Here is a 15,667-nt window from a genome sequence, read left to right on the forward strand (position 1 = left end):
TTTTTAGTTTCAAAGTATTTTATTTAAATAAAATCTTCTCTTGGTGCATTTAAATTTTCCAGGAAGAAAAATACTGACAAATGCTATACAACATGGACCATTTATATTCTTCTTGAAAAGGTGACTGCCCTTTCTCTATATCTTCCCCTCCTCCCGCCGCCCCCCCAAAACCCCAAAGCGAATCCACTGAGCAATTGGGAGAAAGATCTCTTCTGATTGTTCAGAAGTCCTGGGCCTGGGGGCTCCTCCCCAAGCCTGGGCTGGTCTGGGAGGCCTCTTCCTTGCCATCCCTTTTGTCCTCTGTTAGCCTAACCCCACCCCCACAAGATGGGCCAGGCAGGCTCCAGTCCTAAAGGACTCCTGGCTGCCTGTGATAGTTCTGGGACAGAGGGTGGGAAGGAGAAATGAAGATGGAGAGGGATGGAGCCAGGGTGCTGCCTAGAGACAGAGAGAGGGGAATGGGAGAAGAAAACGGGAGAGGAGGATGACAATAAAGTGGGAAGAAAAGGCAGTGGAATCCAATAATTGCTTTTTGTTTCTTTGACACACACACTTATTCAGCAAAGCCTGAGGGCCTCTCACTCACTGGACACTATTCTGGGTGCTCCAGTGAAGGCTGTTGAGGAGGCTGGATGGGATAAGAGAGGAGCCTCTTTCAAGCATTTGGTTCTCCAAACATGGGTTATGGAAGCAACCAAGAAGCGTGTTTCTGGGTGTTCACACCTGGAGGTGGAACAGATACATTCAGATAGGAGATGGTGGGGCACGGCACCTGGAGATAGAGGCCTTGTCCTGGGTGATGACAACGGACTGCTGTTTTAATTCAGACTAGCAGCTGGTTGCCATGGCAACTATGGTACTTTTGTGGTTCCGTGATCCCAGAGATCAGCACTCCTAGATTGTGTCTGACACCAGTCTCAGCCGTCAGCCTCTACGTCTCCCCCAAGTCATCCATTTGAGGGGGGGCTGAGAGTTGGAGACAGAAGAAGCAACTCAGCCTGCTGGGCTGTGGGAGGTGTGGGGAGATGAGAAGTCATTCTGGGAGGTGAAGGGGATGGCCAGGTGCTCCAGGACAAGGGGACAGAGCATCAGAGGGTACTTCTTTCACTGGTCAAAGAGGTTTATGCCAGAGAGGCCTGAGTGCCTGGGGTATTTAGGCCCACTTAGGGCAAGAAGGGGGAACAGGGCCGGTTTGAAAATAAAAGCAGGCCTGCAATATGCTTCACAGGGTGTTCCGTTAGAAGATCTCAGTGCAGCAGTCGCCAGCAGGCACCTCGCCTCCACAGGACTAGATCTGGACTTTACCTGAAAGGCGGGTGACTACCAGCTGCCTCAAGTGAGCAAACAGGACATTTTCCGTGAAACAATGTTAGAGAATTTAGCTTTTGCTTCTATAAATATCATAGCTTAGCTACATTATTAATGAAATTGCAATTTCACCACCATTTAGAACAGCTTCAGTCGGAAAATATTTCAAGAGAGCTACCCTGCAGATTGGCAAATGAGCACAACCTGCTCCCATGTGGGGAATTATCCATCTTTGTGCTGTGGTCACAAGACAATCAAAATACCACCCAGTTCACCCTGTGAGTGGACTAATTCAGCCTCCCAAACTCGGCCCAGAATGTGGGGAGACGCTCTGCTCAACTAACTGCAGACCCAGCTTACATGTCCTTATGGATCTCAGGGCACACTTGTCAACCCAAACCTTGGCCCTGCATGCACCCTCCTCCTTCAGAATTCAATACCCAACTTCCACCTGTTGCAGCAATTAATGGGCTCACTTGGAAGAGAAGGTCACTTGGGGACTTGGTGAGGTATTACAAGTTTACCCTTAATAGCATCACATATCTGACAGCATCCACAGACAGTTGTGAGTACCGACTGTGTGCAAGGCACTAGCCTGAGCTTCAAGATAAATATTAATAAATCTCTATATAGCTTCATCCTACTTTCATTTAAACTCTGTAACTTCTGCACCCTGTCTGCAACATGCCATGCCTCCATGATAACTTTATGTAATTGTTTTCAGTGTGCCTTCTGTGAGACTGTACCAGTGATTGTCTTAATTCCTTCCCCACTGAAAACCTCTGGATTCATAGGAGATCCCTAGCTCAGGGGTAGCATCTGTTTCCATCTGTGAAACATACATTGCACAGGTACACAATGGCAGTCCACTGAAGTGGATGGCATAAACCTGGCCATGAAGATGGCCAGAAGCCATTTGTTCTTGCTTGGAGGAGGGAGGCTTGCTGGGGGTAGCATCTCAAAGAGAAGTCTTAGATACCATTAAACACCCATCAGTGGTGATGAGTTGTAAGACGATAGCTTTTGATTTTTCAACTTTTCCTCCCAGGTGAGAGGCCAGAAGCATGGGAACTTGGTGTGTCTTTATCAATATACAGGAATGGGGGTATACCAGATGGCTGGAATGTCCAGCTATGAAGATTTCCAGTAAAAGGCTATGTAGGGACAGGAACAGGAGAGCATTCATCTCTACCCTGAGTGGTGTATGGCATTGACAGCACGTAGGCTTCTCTTGTTATATAATTGTGCATGTGGGCCTGGATCTGCCATGCCTTCCTATGAGATGTTTTTCCAAGAGCAGACAATGAACTCTCTCGTTTAGGGCCTTGCTCAAAGTAGACATTCGGTGACCATTTGATGAACAGAATATACTTGCTTGGGTGCCTGTGGTGTTGTGCATGTGTGCATTTGGGAGATATGTCAAGAAGTATGGATAAATGTTCCTTGTGCTTTTGCATACGGAATGTGCCAGAGATGGGTGGAAGGCATGCCTGAGTCTGCAGTAAAGAGCATTGCTATTGGACACATAGATGCTGAGAAAGCGCCCAAGACTTGTCCACGTGCTTCCCGGGAAGGCCTGCCCCGGGGGACACTCAGTCTGAGGTTTGCTTCTTGGTTGGGTAGTTCCTCTGTGAACATGAGCGCGTCACTGCAGGGGTTTCTGCTCCCCATATTGGGTGTGGTTAGAAGGCAGCTGAGCTCCCAAGGCAGGACACCTCTGCCCCCTGCCTAGCTAGACAGGCAGGGATGGCCTCTTTTCCATCTGGAGAAGCTTGGGCTGGGCAGAGATCCAGAGGTCTTCTTCAGCCTGCTTCTTCTTTTTCTTCTTCTTCTTCCCCTTGTTTTGCTCCGGCTGTCGGCCATTGTCACCCGGCCGGTTCCAGCAGCAGTGGCAGCAGATGAAGAGGAAGGTGATGATCACCAGGAGGGGCAGCCCCAGGAGGATGCCTAGACAGATGCTGTTGAAGAGGCCCTCCTGGTGTTTGGTGGAGATGACATCCCAGACGGCACTGAAGAACATGCTGATCTTCTCCATGGTGCCTGGCTAGGCTGGGCCAGAGGAGCCCCTTAGCCCACCCGCAAGGGCGGGACGTGAGAGGATGCAGGCTTGCCCACTTGGAACTTAGCCCTCTTCCAGCTCTGGGTTTGGGCAGGCCACAGATAGCACCTAAAGAGAAAACAGCGGATCATTTAAGAGAGGCGCCGTGGGGATGGTCTATAATTTTTAATAACATCATTGATTTTAGGCTCAGGAAATGGGAGGAAATCAAAGAGTTACAGAGTTCACTGAAATTGTATTGAGCCTCAATAAACAAGATAAATGCATGCATTTAGTCAGTTATGTTATTAACTAATTCTCACTATGTACACACTATACAGGGCTTAGGATATGACAGTCAATAAGATGTCAGACCTGGCATGCAGGCAGTGCTCCACGGTGGTTAGATAAATCAGTGTGTGCATTCCACACTGTTCTGGTTACAGGTTTGGCTCTCCAGACCCTCTACAGGAGTAGTTCTCCACCTTTCTTCATTTCAGCCTACCTGATAAATGATGAACACATACTCCCCACAGGACAGCTCCATATCTGACCTTCCATGAACACAACTTGTCATTTTTAACACTAATGAAAGCTTAAGCACAAGATAGAATGTCGAAGAGTTGCTGGCTGTCATGGGGGCCCTGGACCTCCCCAGGCTAAGAGGTCATCAGTCCTCATCCTGTTTCACTCCTGCTTTTCTCATGGTCCCTTCATGCTTTCTTCCTGGTCCCATGTCTCCTCCCTCTTTACATTCCACTTTCAGACCTGGCAAAGACTCATTGTGCTGTGGGTGAGAAACCAGGTCTTTCTGTTTCTACCTTTAAATATTCCCAAGTCTCCTTCCCTGCCTGTTCCTCTCTTTGCAGTAAAAAGAGTTTTGCAGGCTGATCAGTGATGGTGCCTAGAAACTGGGAGGCAGTCCCTGGCTGCCTCCCTCCTCCTATCCTGAGGCCAAGCTTGCAGCTGGGCAGTTCTGGTTGCTTCTCTAGAGTGGTCCCTCTTCCTATGGTACCTTCTCCAACTCTCCACATGTATCTCAGGCCTCAGCTCACAAGTGTAAGATCTTAGAGGCGCCTTCAGTTCTGGAATCCACAGGTTCTTGGGTCTAAACAAGACTTGGAGGACAGGCATGAGTCAAAGGAATTTAAGAGACCTCTTGGCATTAAACATTGTTCAGGAGCCAAAGATCTTAAAGTCATTGATTTTCAGGCTGGAGAGCTTAGAAATCATCCTGACCAGCTGTCTCACTTCAAGATGCAGAAGCTGAGGCCCAGAGTGGTGGGGTGACCTGTCTGTGAGGTGACACACAAGCACATGTGTGCTTCTCATCACACACAAAGCTGTGATGAACACCCAGACCTCTGAACAATGGGTCCAGCACTCTCCAAGGCTGCTGGGCAAGCAGAAAAACTAAGGATGGTAACATTACTTTATATTTTACTTGATATTTTTCTAAGCCACCTTCATGTGAATTATATCTTTTAAGTGAGCAACAGGATGGTGCATTGTGAGTGGAGGGACGCACCAGGGGGGACCTAGGTCCAGAGTCATCCTGAAATTCAGGCTTCACTGGGTTGTCCTGCACTGGAGCATAAGTGCGTGTGTTATGCATCTGGGGGGTGTGTTACACACGGTGTCCCAGCAGCTGTGCTTGGAGGTCTCATTCCTTGGATAACACGCACTCTTGGTGTCCCAGTGCCCATGTGTCCATCCAGGCCCCACCCAGGATCTCTATCCTGGTCTGCAGGCATGTGGCCCCACCCCCTCATAACATTACTTATACAGTTTATGCGGTTGTATAAATTGGCACCTGCTTCTGTGCCATTGGGCCCAAGGAGCCTGACATCATGTTATACGGTGGCACTCATGGGACTCCCCTGGTGGTCCAGTGGTTAAGAATCCATCTTGCAATGCAGAGGACATGGGTTTGATCCCTGGTCTGGGAACCTTAACATATTATATGCTGCAGGGCAACTAAGCCCATGTGCTTCAGAGTCCACGCGTTCTGGAGTCCACGCACCACAACGAAAGATCCCACATAATGCAGTAAGACCTGATGCAGCTGAGTAAATAAATACATATTAAAGAAATAAAATTATTTTTTTAAAAGATGGCACTTATTACATGCCGGGCACTGTTCTAAGCACCTTGCGCCTGTTGACTCTCTTGGACTTTATCACAGGCTTATGCAGGAGGTACAGTTATTCCTCCCATCCTACAGCCAAAGAGATGCAGGCACAGGTCACACAGTGTGTGAGTAGTAGAGCTGGCCCTGAGGATTCTGGGAAGCTTGGCTCCAGATCCCCAAGGGCTGAGCCATTCATAGCATGGCTCTGGGCCTCCGATTTCTTCATGTGGAATTAACCCATTTTTGGCAAGTAGCCCAGGGTTTATAGAATCCTCTGCCATCCCCTAGATCAACTGAAACATTTATCCCAGTCAACATTTATCCCAGTCTGCTGTAGAAAGAGACTACAAAGAAATTTATTTCCCATTGTCAGATACCTCAAAAATGCATGAAGACACATACAATATAAATCCAGTCCTGCCCAAGGGGAGGTTTATAGAAAGCATACTGGCATCTGAACTTAAACTCAATGTGCAACAAAGATGAGCATCCTGAGAAGTTATGTGTCCTCGCTGGAGCCTGAGCCCCTCCAGTGTCTGAAATATCACATGCCACGGACTTGCCTGTACACCATCAAGTGCACAGGTTCTTTACAGAGGAAAACCACACTTGGTCTCCCCAGACCCCTCAGAGGGGCCAGCCCGGCGCCTGTTCCTTCTAACACCCCTCACTCTCCTCTGGATTCTCCTCCCTTTGCCATAATCTTTGCTTTGACCTCAGCCTTATATGGTCCTGTTTTTTTTGACCCAGAGGGATTTTTCTGTTCTGTTGTAGGAAGGCTTTGGGTGCCTTTCTCTAAGCCGATCCTTCCTACACATACAGTTTTGAGAACCAAAGGCTCCTTGGACTGATTTCTATGATTCAAATTAGACAGCAGCAGACCACACTTACTGACAAGCTTTCTTGTGCTGGGGTCCTGCTGGTCTCTGTGGGGAGCATATGTGAATCAGGGCCCACTCTGGGTTCAGCCAGAGAGAGAAGGTCATGGAGCTCCTGGAGAACAGTAAGGCAGTATTCATGAAAGTAGAGCCACTTGACCTTGAGAGACTAGTAGGCTCTTGACAGACGTGTGAAAAATATGTCAAAGATCCCAGGCAGAGAAACTTCTAGAACATCAGCAGGAGAACAGGGGACCTTCTGATGAGCCTGGAGCTCAGGGTGGGAGAGTGAAGGACCGTAGGCTGTGGCCAGGTTAGAGATGACCTTCACAGGGTGTGTTTCTTTGCGGGGAGGGGCTCTATAATGGGCTTCCCAGGTGATGCCAGTGGTAAAGAGTCCTCCTGCCAATTTTAGGAGATGCAAGAGATACCAGTTCGATCTCTGGGTTGGGAAGAACCCCAGAGAAGGAAATGGCAACCCACTCCAGTATTCTTGCTTGGAGAATCCCATGGTCAGAGCCCTGGTGGGCTACAGCCCTTGGGGTCACAAAGAGTCAGACATGACTGAGCACATAATAGGAAGATGTTGTGATCAGAGCTTCCCTTCAGGGAAAGATAAGAGGGTCTGGAAAGCTCTGGAAGATGTTTTAAGAGAGCACTTCAGTCATTTAGCAAATATTTATTGAACACCTGATATGTACCACAAACTGTGTTTGGTATTGAAGATTCAGGAATGAATGACAAAGATATAGTTTTTGATATCATGGAGCCTCCTACATTTCACGGGACTTAGTATCATCAACGGATCATGTCAATAGACAAGAAGAGGAAGCAAATTCCAGCTTAGGTTGCTTAGTTGGATGAAATAAAAGCATGCCTTTGAATTATGTCTTTATTTCAACATTCCAGGCCCTCCCACCCCTCCCAACTTTGGCTCAAACTCATCCATCCCATGGCACCTAAAATAGCCATGTGAATAAACAGATTTCTTTTCAAGCAAAAGCTAAGTCAATAATTAGCTTCTAGATTCCTAAAGGTACTTATTTGAGTCTACTCTCCATATGGCCAAAGAGAATATTCATTAACACTTGGGAACCCTGTCTGGGGAAAATTCGATTAAAAGGTATTCTTTATATTTTTTAATCTAAGAATTCTCTTCTAGGCAACCCCCACCCCCAGGTTACTTGCTGAGCTCTGCTAATCTGTAGCATTTCATTAGTATTTATGAGCTTTGCATTATTAGCATTTCCAGGAAACAATCAAATATCTCCTTGGTGGTATGAATTAAAAAAGTCAGAGCTTCTGTGGAATGTTTTTTGCAAAAGGAGCCACACTTCGGCCTAGAAATGCCCTCTGGGAGACCCCATCCTTTTGTCAGCTCTCAAGTGTTGCTGACACTGAAAAATAATTCATCTCTTCTCGTAAAATGGACAATAGGTGCTAACCAACCTTGATTGTGGTTGTGGGGGTGGGTGTGAGGAGACAGAAGAGGGGAGAAGTTTCTTTCAGTTTTCCTGAAACCAAGTAGTATTCCTCTCTCTGTCCTCCTTAGTATTTAGCTGAGAGAGAGTCATTCATTCATTCTTCCCACAAACTTTTGTCTGCCTGCATGTGAGGTATTGATGGCGAACAGAGGTCCTGGAGCCAGAAGACCTGGGGGTTTGAGTCCTGGGTTAACTCTTGTGACCTTGGCCAGTTACCAAACGCTAGCTACAAAATGCAGTTAATAAGCTTCCCTTGTAATGAGGTTGTGAAGATTAAGAGCTCAATGTGTTTAATGCATTTTGTAAACTGTACAACACTATGAAACATAATCTACAAAGTAGTGAGTGAACTCCAGATAACAATTGACTAATTCTAGCCTTGAGCTTTTCTTCCCCATCTCTCACCTCTAGCCTAATCTTAATGGCCAAAGAACCATGGACCCCTACTCCATTCAAATGAAAAGGGCATCACAGTGACCTCCCTGCTTAGGGCTGGTCAGCAGTTCTGAGGCTGTAATTCAGACTCTGGCTTTCAGCAACAGGAATGGAGAAGGGTCATTGGGGAACATCTGATAGTGTCTGGAGGACTCTTGAGCTCATAAAACGAGGCCTGGAGAGAGCACCTAGTCCCCTGTAGCCCCCAGCCTCTCTCCAGACTTCGGAACCCCTGGAAATGGACAGGGATGGCTCCTGCCACAGGGATGACTGGTCCATCCCTGACATCCAAGAGCTGCTCCAGAGTCATGTCCAAGGCTAGCCCACAGACTGCTGTTTCTTCTGGAACTCCCCAAGAAAGGGGCAGGGCATTCTCCTTTGCACCAACCTCTTGTTATTTCTATTAGGTGAAATAATACACGTAAAGCTGGAGAATGGGGTCTGTTGGGTAGCAAATGCTTTCTAGAAATGTTAATAATAAGGATCATAATGGCAGCCAACTGAAATCCCTGAGACCTTCTCCAGAGTGCTTTCCATATGGTTTAAATCTGGCCTTCTTATAACGGGTAGGGTGAAGCAGGAGGGTCAGGCCTCTCTCAGAACCTTAAAAGATTCCTCTGCTGCAGCTGTAGACTCCTGAGTATGTGTGGGGGCCATCTCATCATTGTAACCTGGGGCCAAAGGGACAGAGACCCTGCCTTGGGCCTTTCTTCACTTGTTCCATTGAGCCCGTACCTTGTGTTGCGGTGATCACTGTGCTTGCGTTATCTCCTCACCGATGGATCTCAGGCGATGGCAGGATCTCAGGAGGGCAGCCCTAGTCTCCTCTCCGGCCTCTGACTCTGGCGACACTGGCTGCCTGAGGGTCACCAAGGGGGTTAAAGATTCAAGTGCCTGAATTACACTCCTGGAGATTTTGATTCAGTAGGTCTAGGAAACGCCCAGAAATTTATGTTTGTAACAAACAACCCAAGTGTTTATGGACAGTTATCAGGTTCAAAAACTGCTGAATGAGCAGGCTGAGGTGATGACCCTTTTCTATACGCTCAGGAGCCATGTGCTGAATGAGAGAATGGATGGATCATGGGCGAGGAGAGGTGGGGAAGACATTCACCTCCATATGCAGCAGCACTGAGGCCTGCTGCGGGCAGCCTCCTTGGGGGTCACTTCTTGCTCTTGTGTAGTCAGGGCATCTGGGCCAGAGCTGCTTTCCTGAAGATCATTGTTGTTGTTCATTCGCCAAGTCATGTTCGACTCTTTGTGACCCCATGGACTGCAGCACGCCAGGCTTCCCTGTCCTTCACTCTCTCCCTGAGTTTGCTTATGTCCATTGAGTTAGTGATGCCATCCAACCATCTTATCCTCTGTTGCTGCCTTCTCCTCTTGCCCTCAATCTTTCCCAGCATCAGGGTCTTTTCCAGTGAATCAGCTCTTCCCATCAGGTGGCTAAAGTATTGGAGTTTCAGCTTCAGCATCCATCCTTCCAATGAACATTCAGGGTTGATATCCTTTAGGATGGAGTGGTTGGATCTCCTTGCAGTCCAAGAGACTCTCAAGAGTCTTCTCCAACACCACAGTTCAAAAGCATCAATTCTTCGGTGCTCAGTTTTCTTTATAGTCCAACTCTCACATCCATACATGACTACTGGAAAAACCATAGCTTTGACTAGACTGACCTTTGTTGGTAAAGTGATGTCTGCTTTTGAATATGCTGTCTAGGTTGGTCATAGCTTTTCTTCCAAGGACCAAGCGTCTTTTAATTTCCTGGCTGCAGTCACCGTCCTTAGTGATTTTTGAGATCATAGTTCAATGCAATAGACATTCACAGAACACCCACTGTGTCTGACCCTGTGCACTCAGACCCTGAGCTCCTTCCTGTCTGGTAAGGAGGAGAGACAGAAATAGCAGAAGCACAAGGTGATGAGTCCTGTGGTCAAGCTCTGTGTTAAGGGCATGAGAGAAGCACTGGGGAAGGATTAAGCCTGCTGGCCTGGAGGGGTTAAGGGAAAGAGATGCAAAGGAAATGACAATCAGGATGGCATCTACTCATCCCTTCTGTGACTACTTAGGCAGCACCTACTGCATGCCAGGAAGTGGGTTGAGTCCTGGGTATCCAGGAAATAGGCAGGATCAGTCCTTGTCCCTCTCATGCTCAAAGTCCAATGTGGGAAGCAAAGAAGCCTGAAGACTGGTGTGTAAGTGTAACATAGAAAGTGCTACAAAGGGGAAGTCTGGGATGCTGAGAAAATGAGTGATGCCCATCAGGGAGGCTGGGGCAGGCGCTGGGCAAGGATGGCTTTGCTAAGGTCTGAATGACAAGAAAACCACAACAATCATGTGGTCAAGGTGTCTGAGAAGTCTCAAAACTTAGACTAAACTTATCTAAAGCACTTTCAAGTAATATATGTGGTGTGTTTATCTTCAACTCTCCAATACCTTTTCAGATGAAGTGCCTCTAAATTTCAAGCAATGAGTTCAATTGTTAACACTCGATAAAGTGTCCCCTCTCCCCAAAGTCTGGAAACACAGGAAATAATGTGTTCACTGTGCTTTGTTTTTGCAGATGAACAATTGGACCCGTTGCTTTCCCTGAAAAGGCCCTGAAAGGACAGTGTGGCTGGGTGTAGCAGCAGGGTGTGTGGAGGGTGGTGGGGGGACAGGAAGCCCTTGAGGCAGGTGGCCCTGCACCCGTTGGGCTGGCTAAGCCACATCAATGGCTGGTGTGTGCGAAAGGGCCATGGAGTTTCAAGCAAGGAGGGAATAGGCTAGACCTGTGTTTTATAAAGAACACTGTCAAGGGGTGAGAGAACAGATTGCCGAGAATGGGAGCAGGAGGAGATGATTATAACTGGTGCAGGAAAATGGCACCTGAATGAGGCTGAGGGTGGTGATGGCAGGTGGGACGTGGCCTGACTTGGGCGTTCTTCAGCCGATGCAGTAGCGGAACTGTCAGGCCGAGGGACATGAGGACTGTCTCTGGGCTGCGCTCTGCTCCTCGTCTTCTAACCCTAGTCTCCTCTCTGGTGTCCAACTCTGCTATATATATATATGTTTTTTTCCCCTAAAATAGTAATCCCATCCAACAGGCTCTAAGACTCCCACCATCTCTCCTGGGGGTATAAAGGATCTTATTCAGCCCTAGGGCTCTGTACCCTGCCTGCCCAAACCTTGCCCAGCTCTCAGATCCACCCTGCAATCCTTTGTAGAATCCCTTTGGTTATGACAATATCACACATTTCAGAAACCAAGGCTCTCTGGCAGCGAGGGCACGGCTGGAACCTCAGTCAGCGGTTATTAACTCTGCCGCTCTGGGTATATATTTTCTTCACGGTTCTCACCTTGCTAACCTGGCACGCTCAGATGCCCTCTAATAGATGTAAGTACTGTTTTGTACAAAAAGTGTCAGATCCCAGAAAATAATCTGCTAGTGGAATGTGACTTTGTGACTTAAACCTGGCTCAAGGCATGATGAAATAGAGATCTGTATTTCCCCCAATTTAATTAATTGCTTTAAGTAACTAGTCCAGGTTGGAGCCTCTTCCTCCATCCTGCAGAGTATGCATGTATGGTGTGGAACTGGATATTGAGTATTAGAGGAAAATTGATAGTATTTTCCTTCAAAATCAATGTTATAATTATGGTTGCAATTTTGAACAAAAGCACAAATAGGTCGTCAATACAGAAATGATTAAGGCACTATGGTTATTAAAAATAATGAATTGATGCTTTGTCAGACAGACATCCTGAGTTGGAAGAATCCAGAGACGGATCATGTGGTTGAGTTCCTTCACTTTAGTGATGAGGAATCTGGGACCAGAAGAGGCTGTGTCTTGCTGGAGGTCAGACAGTTGACAGTTGGTGAGATCAGGACCAGAACCAATGTCTTCTGACTCCCAGCATCTCCCCCCACCCCAGTCAGGTATCTCGTATAGAAGTCCTTGCAGGTAAGACTGAGACAGCAGTTGACAAGATGTACACTATGTCCTCATCCTGGGCTCAGGACAGCCTGTGCCTCTTAGCCCCCTGATACCTCTGGGGATGTGACTGAGTTCTGGACAAGAAGTGTGGACCTGGGTCCTGAAGTCTCTCTTGAGGTCCTTCACGTTCTCTCTCTGCTTGCTCACTGGCTGGCCAACTCACAGGGCCCAGGGAAGGACTCCAGGGCCCCTGGGACAGCAGAGGTAGGAGATGTTCCTGAATGGCTGCTAGCGGATCACCTTGCTGACTACAGCGAACAGTGGAAGAGAAAGAAACCTTTGTGGGGGGAAGCCACTGAGATTTAAGAATTATTTGACATAGCAATTAACCCATCCTGACTCATACAGGTGACAAAAAGCTAACATTGGTAATGATTATAACAAATATGTGATCTATTTAACAGGTCTCCTGTAGTGCAGCTTCCACCCAAGAGGGGTTTAGCTAAGTGCTCCAGAGTGCCGGTTACTGGACCAAATAGCCTCGGTTCGAATCCTGACTGCTACCCACTGTTTATCCCATTGGGCAGGTTACTCAGCTTCTCTCTCTGCGGCTCACTTTCTTCATAGTAAAATGAAGCTGATAATAATAGGCTGTTGTGAAAACAAGTGAGTCAGTAAAGGTAAAACCTCTTGGTACCACGCCTGGCAACAGACACATGTGCCCTTATTATCTGACCCAGATGAATAGGCCAGCCGAAGAAACACCCCTGACTCCTCAGCGGATGCTCATTTTGTTTGCCTTTTTAGAGCTTGGGATGGTTCTGGAGCCATGACTTTGATTCTTTGTTGCTATTGTTGTTTAGTCACTAAGTTGTGTTCGACTCCTTTGCAACATCAGGGACTATAGCCCACCAGGCTTCTCTGTCCCTGGGATTCTCCAGGCAAGAATACTGGAGTGGGTTGCCATTTCCTTCTCTAGAGGATCTTCCCGACCCAGAGATCAAACCCATATCTCCTGCATTGGCAGGTGGATTCTTTACCACCAAGCCACCAGGGAAGGCCCGTTATGTCCTCTTACTGTGTTATTATTTGAAAGCTACCCTTTCATGGGGGAGTGTGTGAGCCTCCTACCCAATCTCTACTTGCCTGGTGCCACGATTCTTTAGCTCTCCTTTAAAAGGCATTTTTTTCCTCCTTCCCCTAGTTTTCCTGTAGTAAGGGGGCTCTTAACTCCATTCCATTCATCATTCTTTTTCAAAGCAACCAATTCAGAATTAAAATACAGAATATGAGGATGGGGATACCATCTCTGGGGACCTCATATCCCTGGGCAGAGGGTGACATAAGCCTCTGCTGCTGCTGCCGCTGCTGCTAAATCGCTTAAGTCGTGTCCGACTCTGCGACCCCATAGACAGCAGCCCAATAGGCTCCTCTGTTCAACATAAGCCTCTATCCTGCCCCCAAACCAGACTGTCTTTCTGTTGCCGCCCCCCTGCTTCTTCCTTCTGCATTCCTTCTTCCTTCTGCATGACAGTGCATGTCAACGCTGCCCTAGGCACTGCGTGTGGATGTAGTCAGGAATGATGCAGGTATGGTAAAGCGACTTGTTTTCCGCAGGGAGAAGGTGGATGGTAAACAGGTACACAAACACGGAAACCAAGAGATGCTATTGATGCTGTAAAGGACACAGTCAGCATGGCCTCTGAGGAGGTGACTTTGAGCTGAGGTGCACAGGTGGGAACAGCAGGGTGAAGGCCCGGACATGGGGGAGAGCTTGGCACAGTCTAGGAGGGAGTTGGAGCCTGGGAGCACCAAAGGTGACCAGGGAGTTCTGGCGGCATGAGCATAGAAGGCAGAGGGTGGCGGAGCAGACAAAGGATCCAGAGGAGCAGAGGCACCCTCCTCTTCACCCGCCTTGCCACTGCATTTGTCCGAGCCCTCAGACTGGTCTCTAGTTTTTCCTTTCTTCAGTTCCTCTCCTAAAATTAGAATGGGGTCATGCTCCCCCGCTCAGCCCACCTTTGGCTGTTTGTCACTGGTACGATCATCCTGACTCCTTAGCAAGGGGAACAAAGTGCTTGTGAGCTGGTGGTTCCTGCTCCCACCCCAGCCTCGTCTCCCCCACTGCCTCCATTGCCACATTCCCTCAGGTTCTCCCAAGCATCCTGCTCTCTCGCACTGCCACATGCTCTGTTCCACCTGCCTGGAGTGGCTTCTCACCTCTCCCCTTGGTGCATTCAAAGGGGGACTCCTTGTCCTTCCAGACTCCACTGGGAGATCTGTAACTGTCAGGCCTCTGCCCGAAAACTTCCCCAAACCCATTTCTTTCTCTTCTGAGCTCTCCTGGAGCCAATAACCCACCATCACAGCCCTTGTCTGACTATACTGTAATTATTTGTTTTCTTTGAAAAATTAAAAGGCAGAACAGCACAAAGAATTATACACATACACACACACACACACACACACATATACAGTATATGTCTATGTTGAAGAGCTAACCACTATCCCAAAATATGACCTTAATTGGACACAGCATTTTTGCAGATGTATCAATAAATTAGTTAAGATGAGTCATACTGGAGTAAAGTGGGTCTATAATCCAATATGACTGGTTTCCTTATGAAAAGGGGAAATTGGACATAAATAAAGGTGGACTTGCATAGAGGAAGACAGCATGAAGAGACGCCGAGAGAAGATGGCCATTGACAAGCCGAGGACAGGGGCCTGGAACAGATCCTCTCTTCATGGCTTTCAGAAGGACCCAACCCTCCCAACACCTTGATCTCAGATTTCTAGCCCCCAGAACCGTGAGGCAACCCACTTGGGTTGTTTAAAGTGCCCAGCCTGCGGTGCTTCATCACAGTAGCCCCAGGAGACTCATGTACGCCCCCTGACTTCACAGCCCTCCCACCCCTCAGCACTCCCATGTCCTCTCTCTCTAAAACATATCCCACATGTGTCCACTTCTTTCCATGTCGCGGCTAGGTTGTCATCACCCCTCACCTGGATTACTGTTCAGCTTCCTAACTATTCTCTCTGGTTCTACTCTTCCTTGTTTATGGCCTGTTCTCCCCACATGAGCCAGATCACGTTGCCCCCACCCACCACAGCTTCCCAATGCCTGTGGAGTCAAATCAACTCCTTGCCGTACCCCAGACATGCCTCCATCAGCTAGCCCTGCCTCCGTCTCTAATCTTGTCTTGTACTCTCCTCCTCACTCACCATGCCCTGGACACACCTACTTCAGAGTTGTCCACCCTGCAGGACCTTGTTAATCCCTTCAGTCCATTTTCTCTGAGATCTTGGCATGATCAACAGCTTCATAACATGCAGAGCTCCACACAAAGGCATTTCTACTTACTGTAACCTCAGATATTAGCTCAACAGGAAGCCTTGGTTAACCAAGTCATCCGAGAAGCCAAGCCCCCAGTGAGTCTCTACGACACCATCCTGTCTTACAGCCCTGGTAGTTC

At 47.9% G+C, this 15,667-nt stretch overlaps 1 protein-coding gene across 2 annotated transcripts in view; it reads right to left on the minus strand.

Moving 5' to 3' along the window:
- Window positions 1–15,667, minus strand: part of KIAA0040 (KIAA0040 ortholog) — a 39,856-nt gene continuing 24,189 nt past the window's right edge. Inside the window, exons 3-4 of one of the 2 annotated variants that reach the window (XM_061383274.1) lie at window positions 9,010–9,133; window positions 1–3,475 (exon numbers count right to left, since the gene is read on the minus strand). In XM_061383274.1, coding sequence (XP_061239258.1) covers window positions 3,041–3,343 — 303 coding nt within the window. In that variant the 5' untranslated portion in view covers window positions 3,344–3,475; window positions 9,010–9,133 and the 3' untranslated portion in view covers window positions 1–3,040. The remainder of the gene's footprint in view (window positions 3,476–9,009; window positions 9,134–15,667) is intronic. The other variant, XM_061383273.1, reaches the window with a different exon arrangement.

Source organism: Bos javanicus, chromosome 16 (genome assembly GCF_032452875.1).
Source record: "Bos javanicus breed banteng chromosome 16, ARS-OSU_banteng_1.0, whole genome shotgun sequence".
NCBI lineage: Eukaryota > Metazoa > Chordata > Mammalia > Artiodactyla > Bovidae > Bos > Bos javanicus.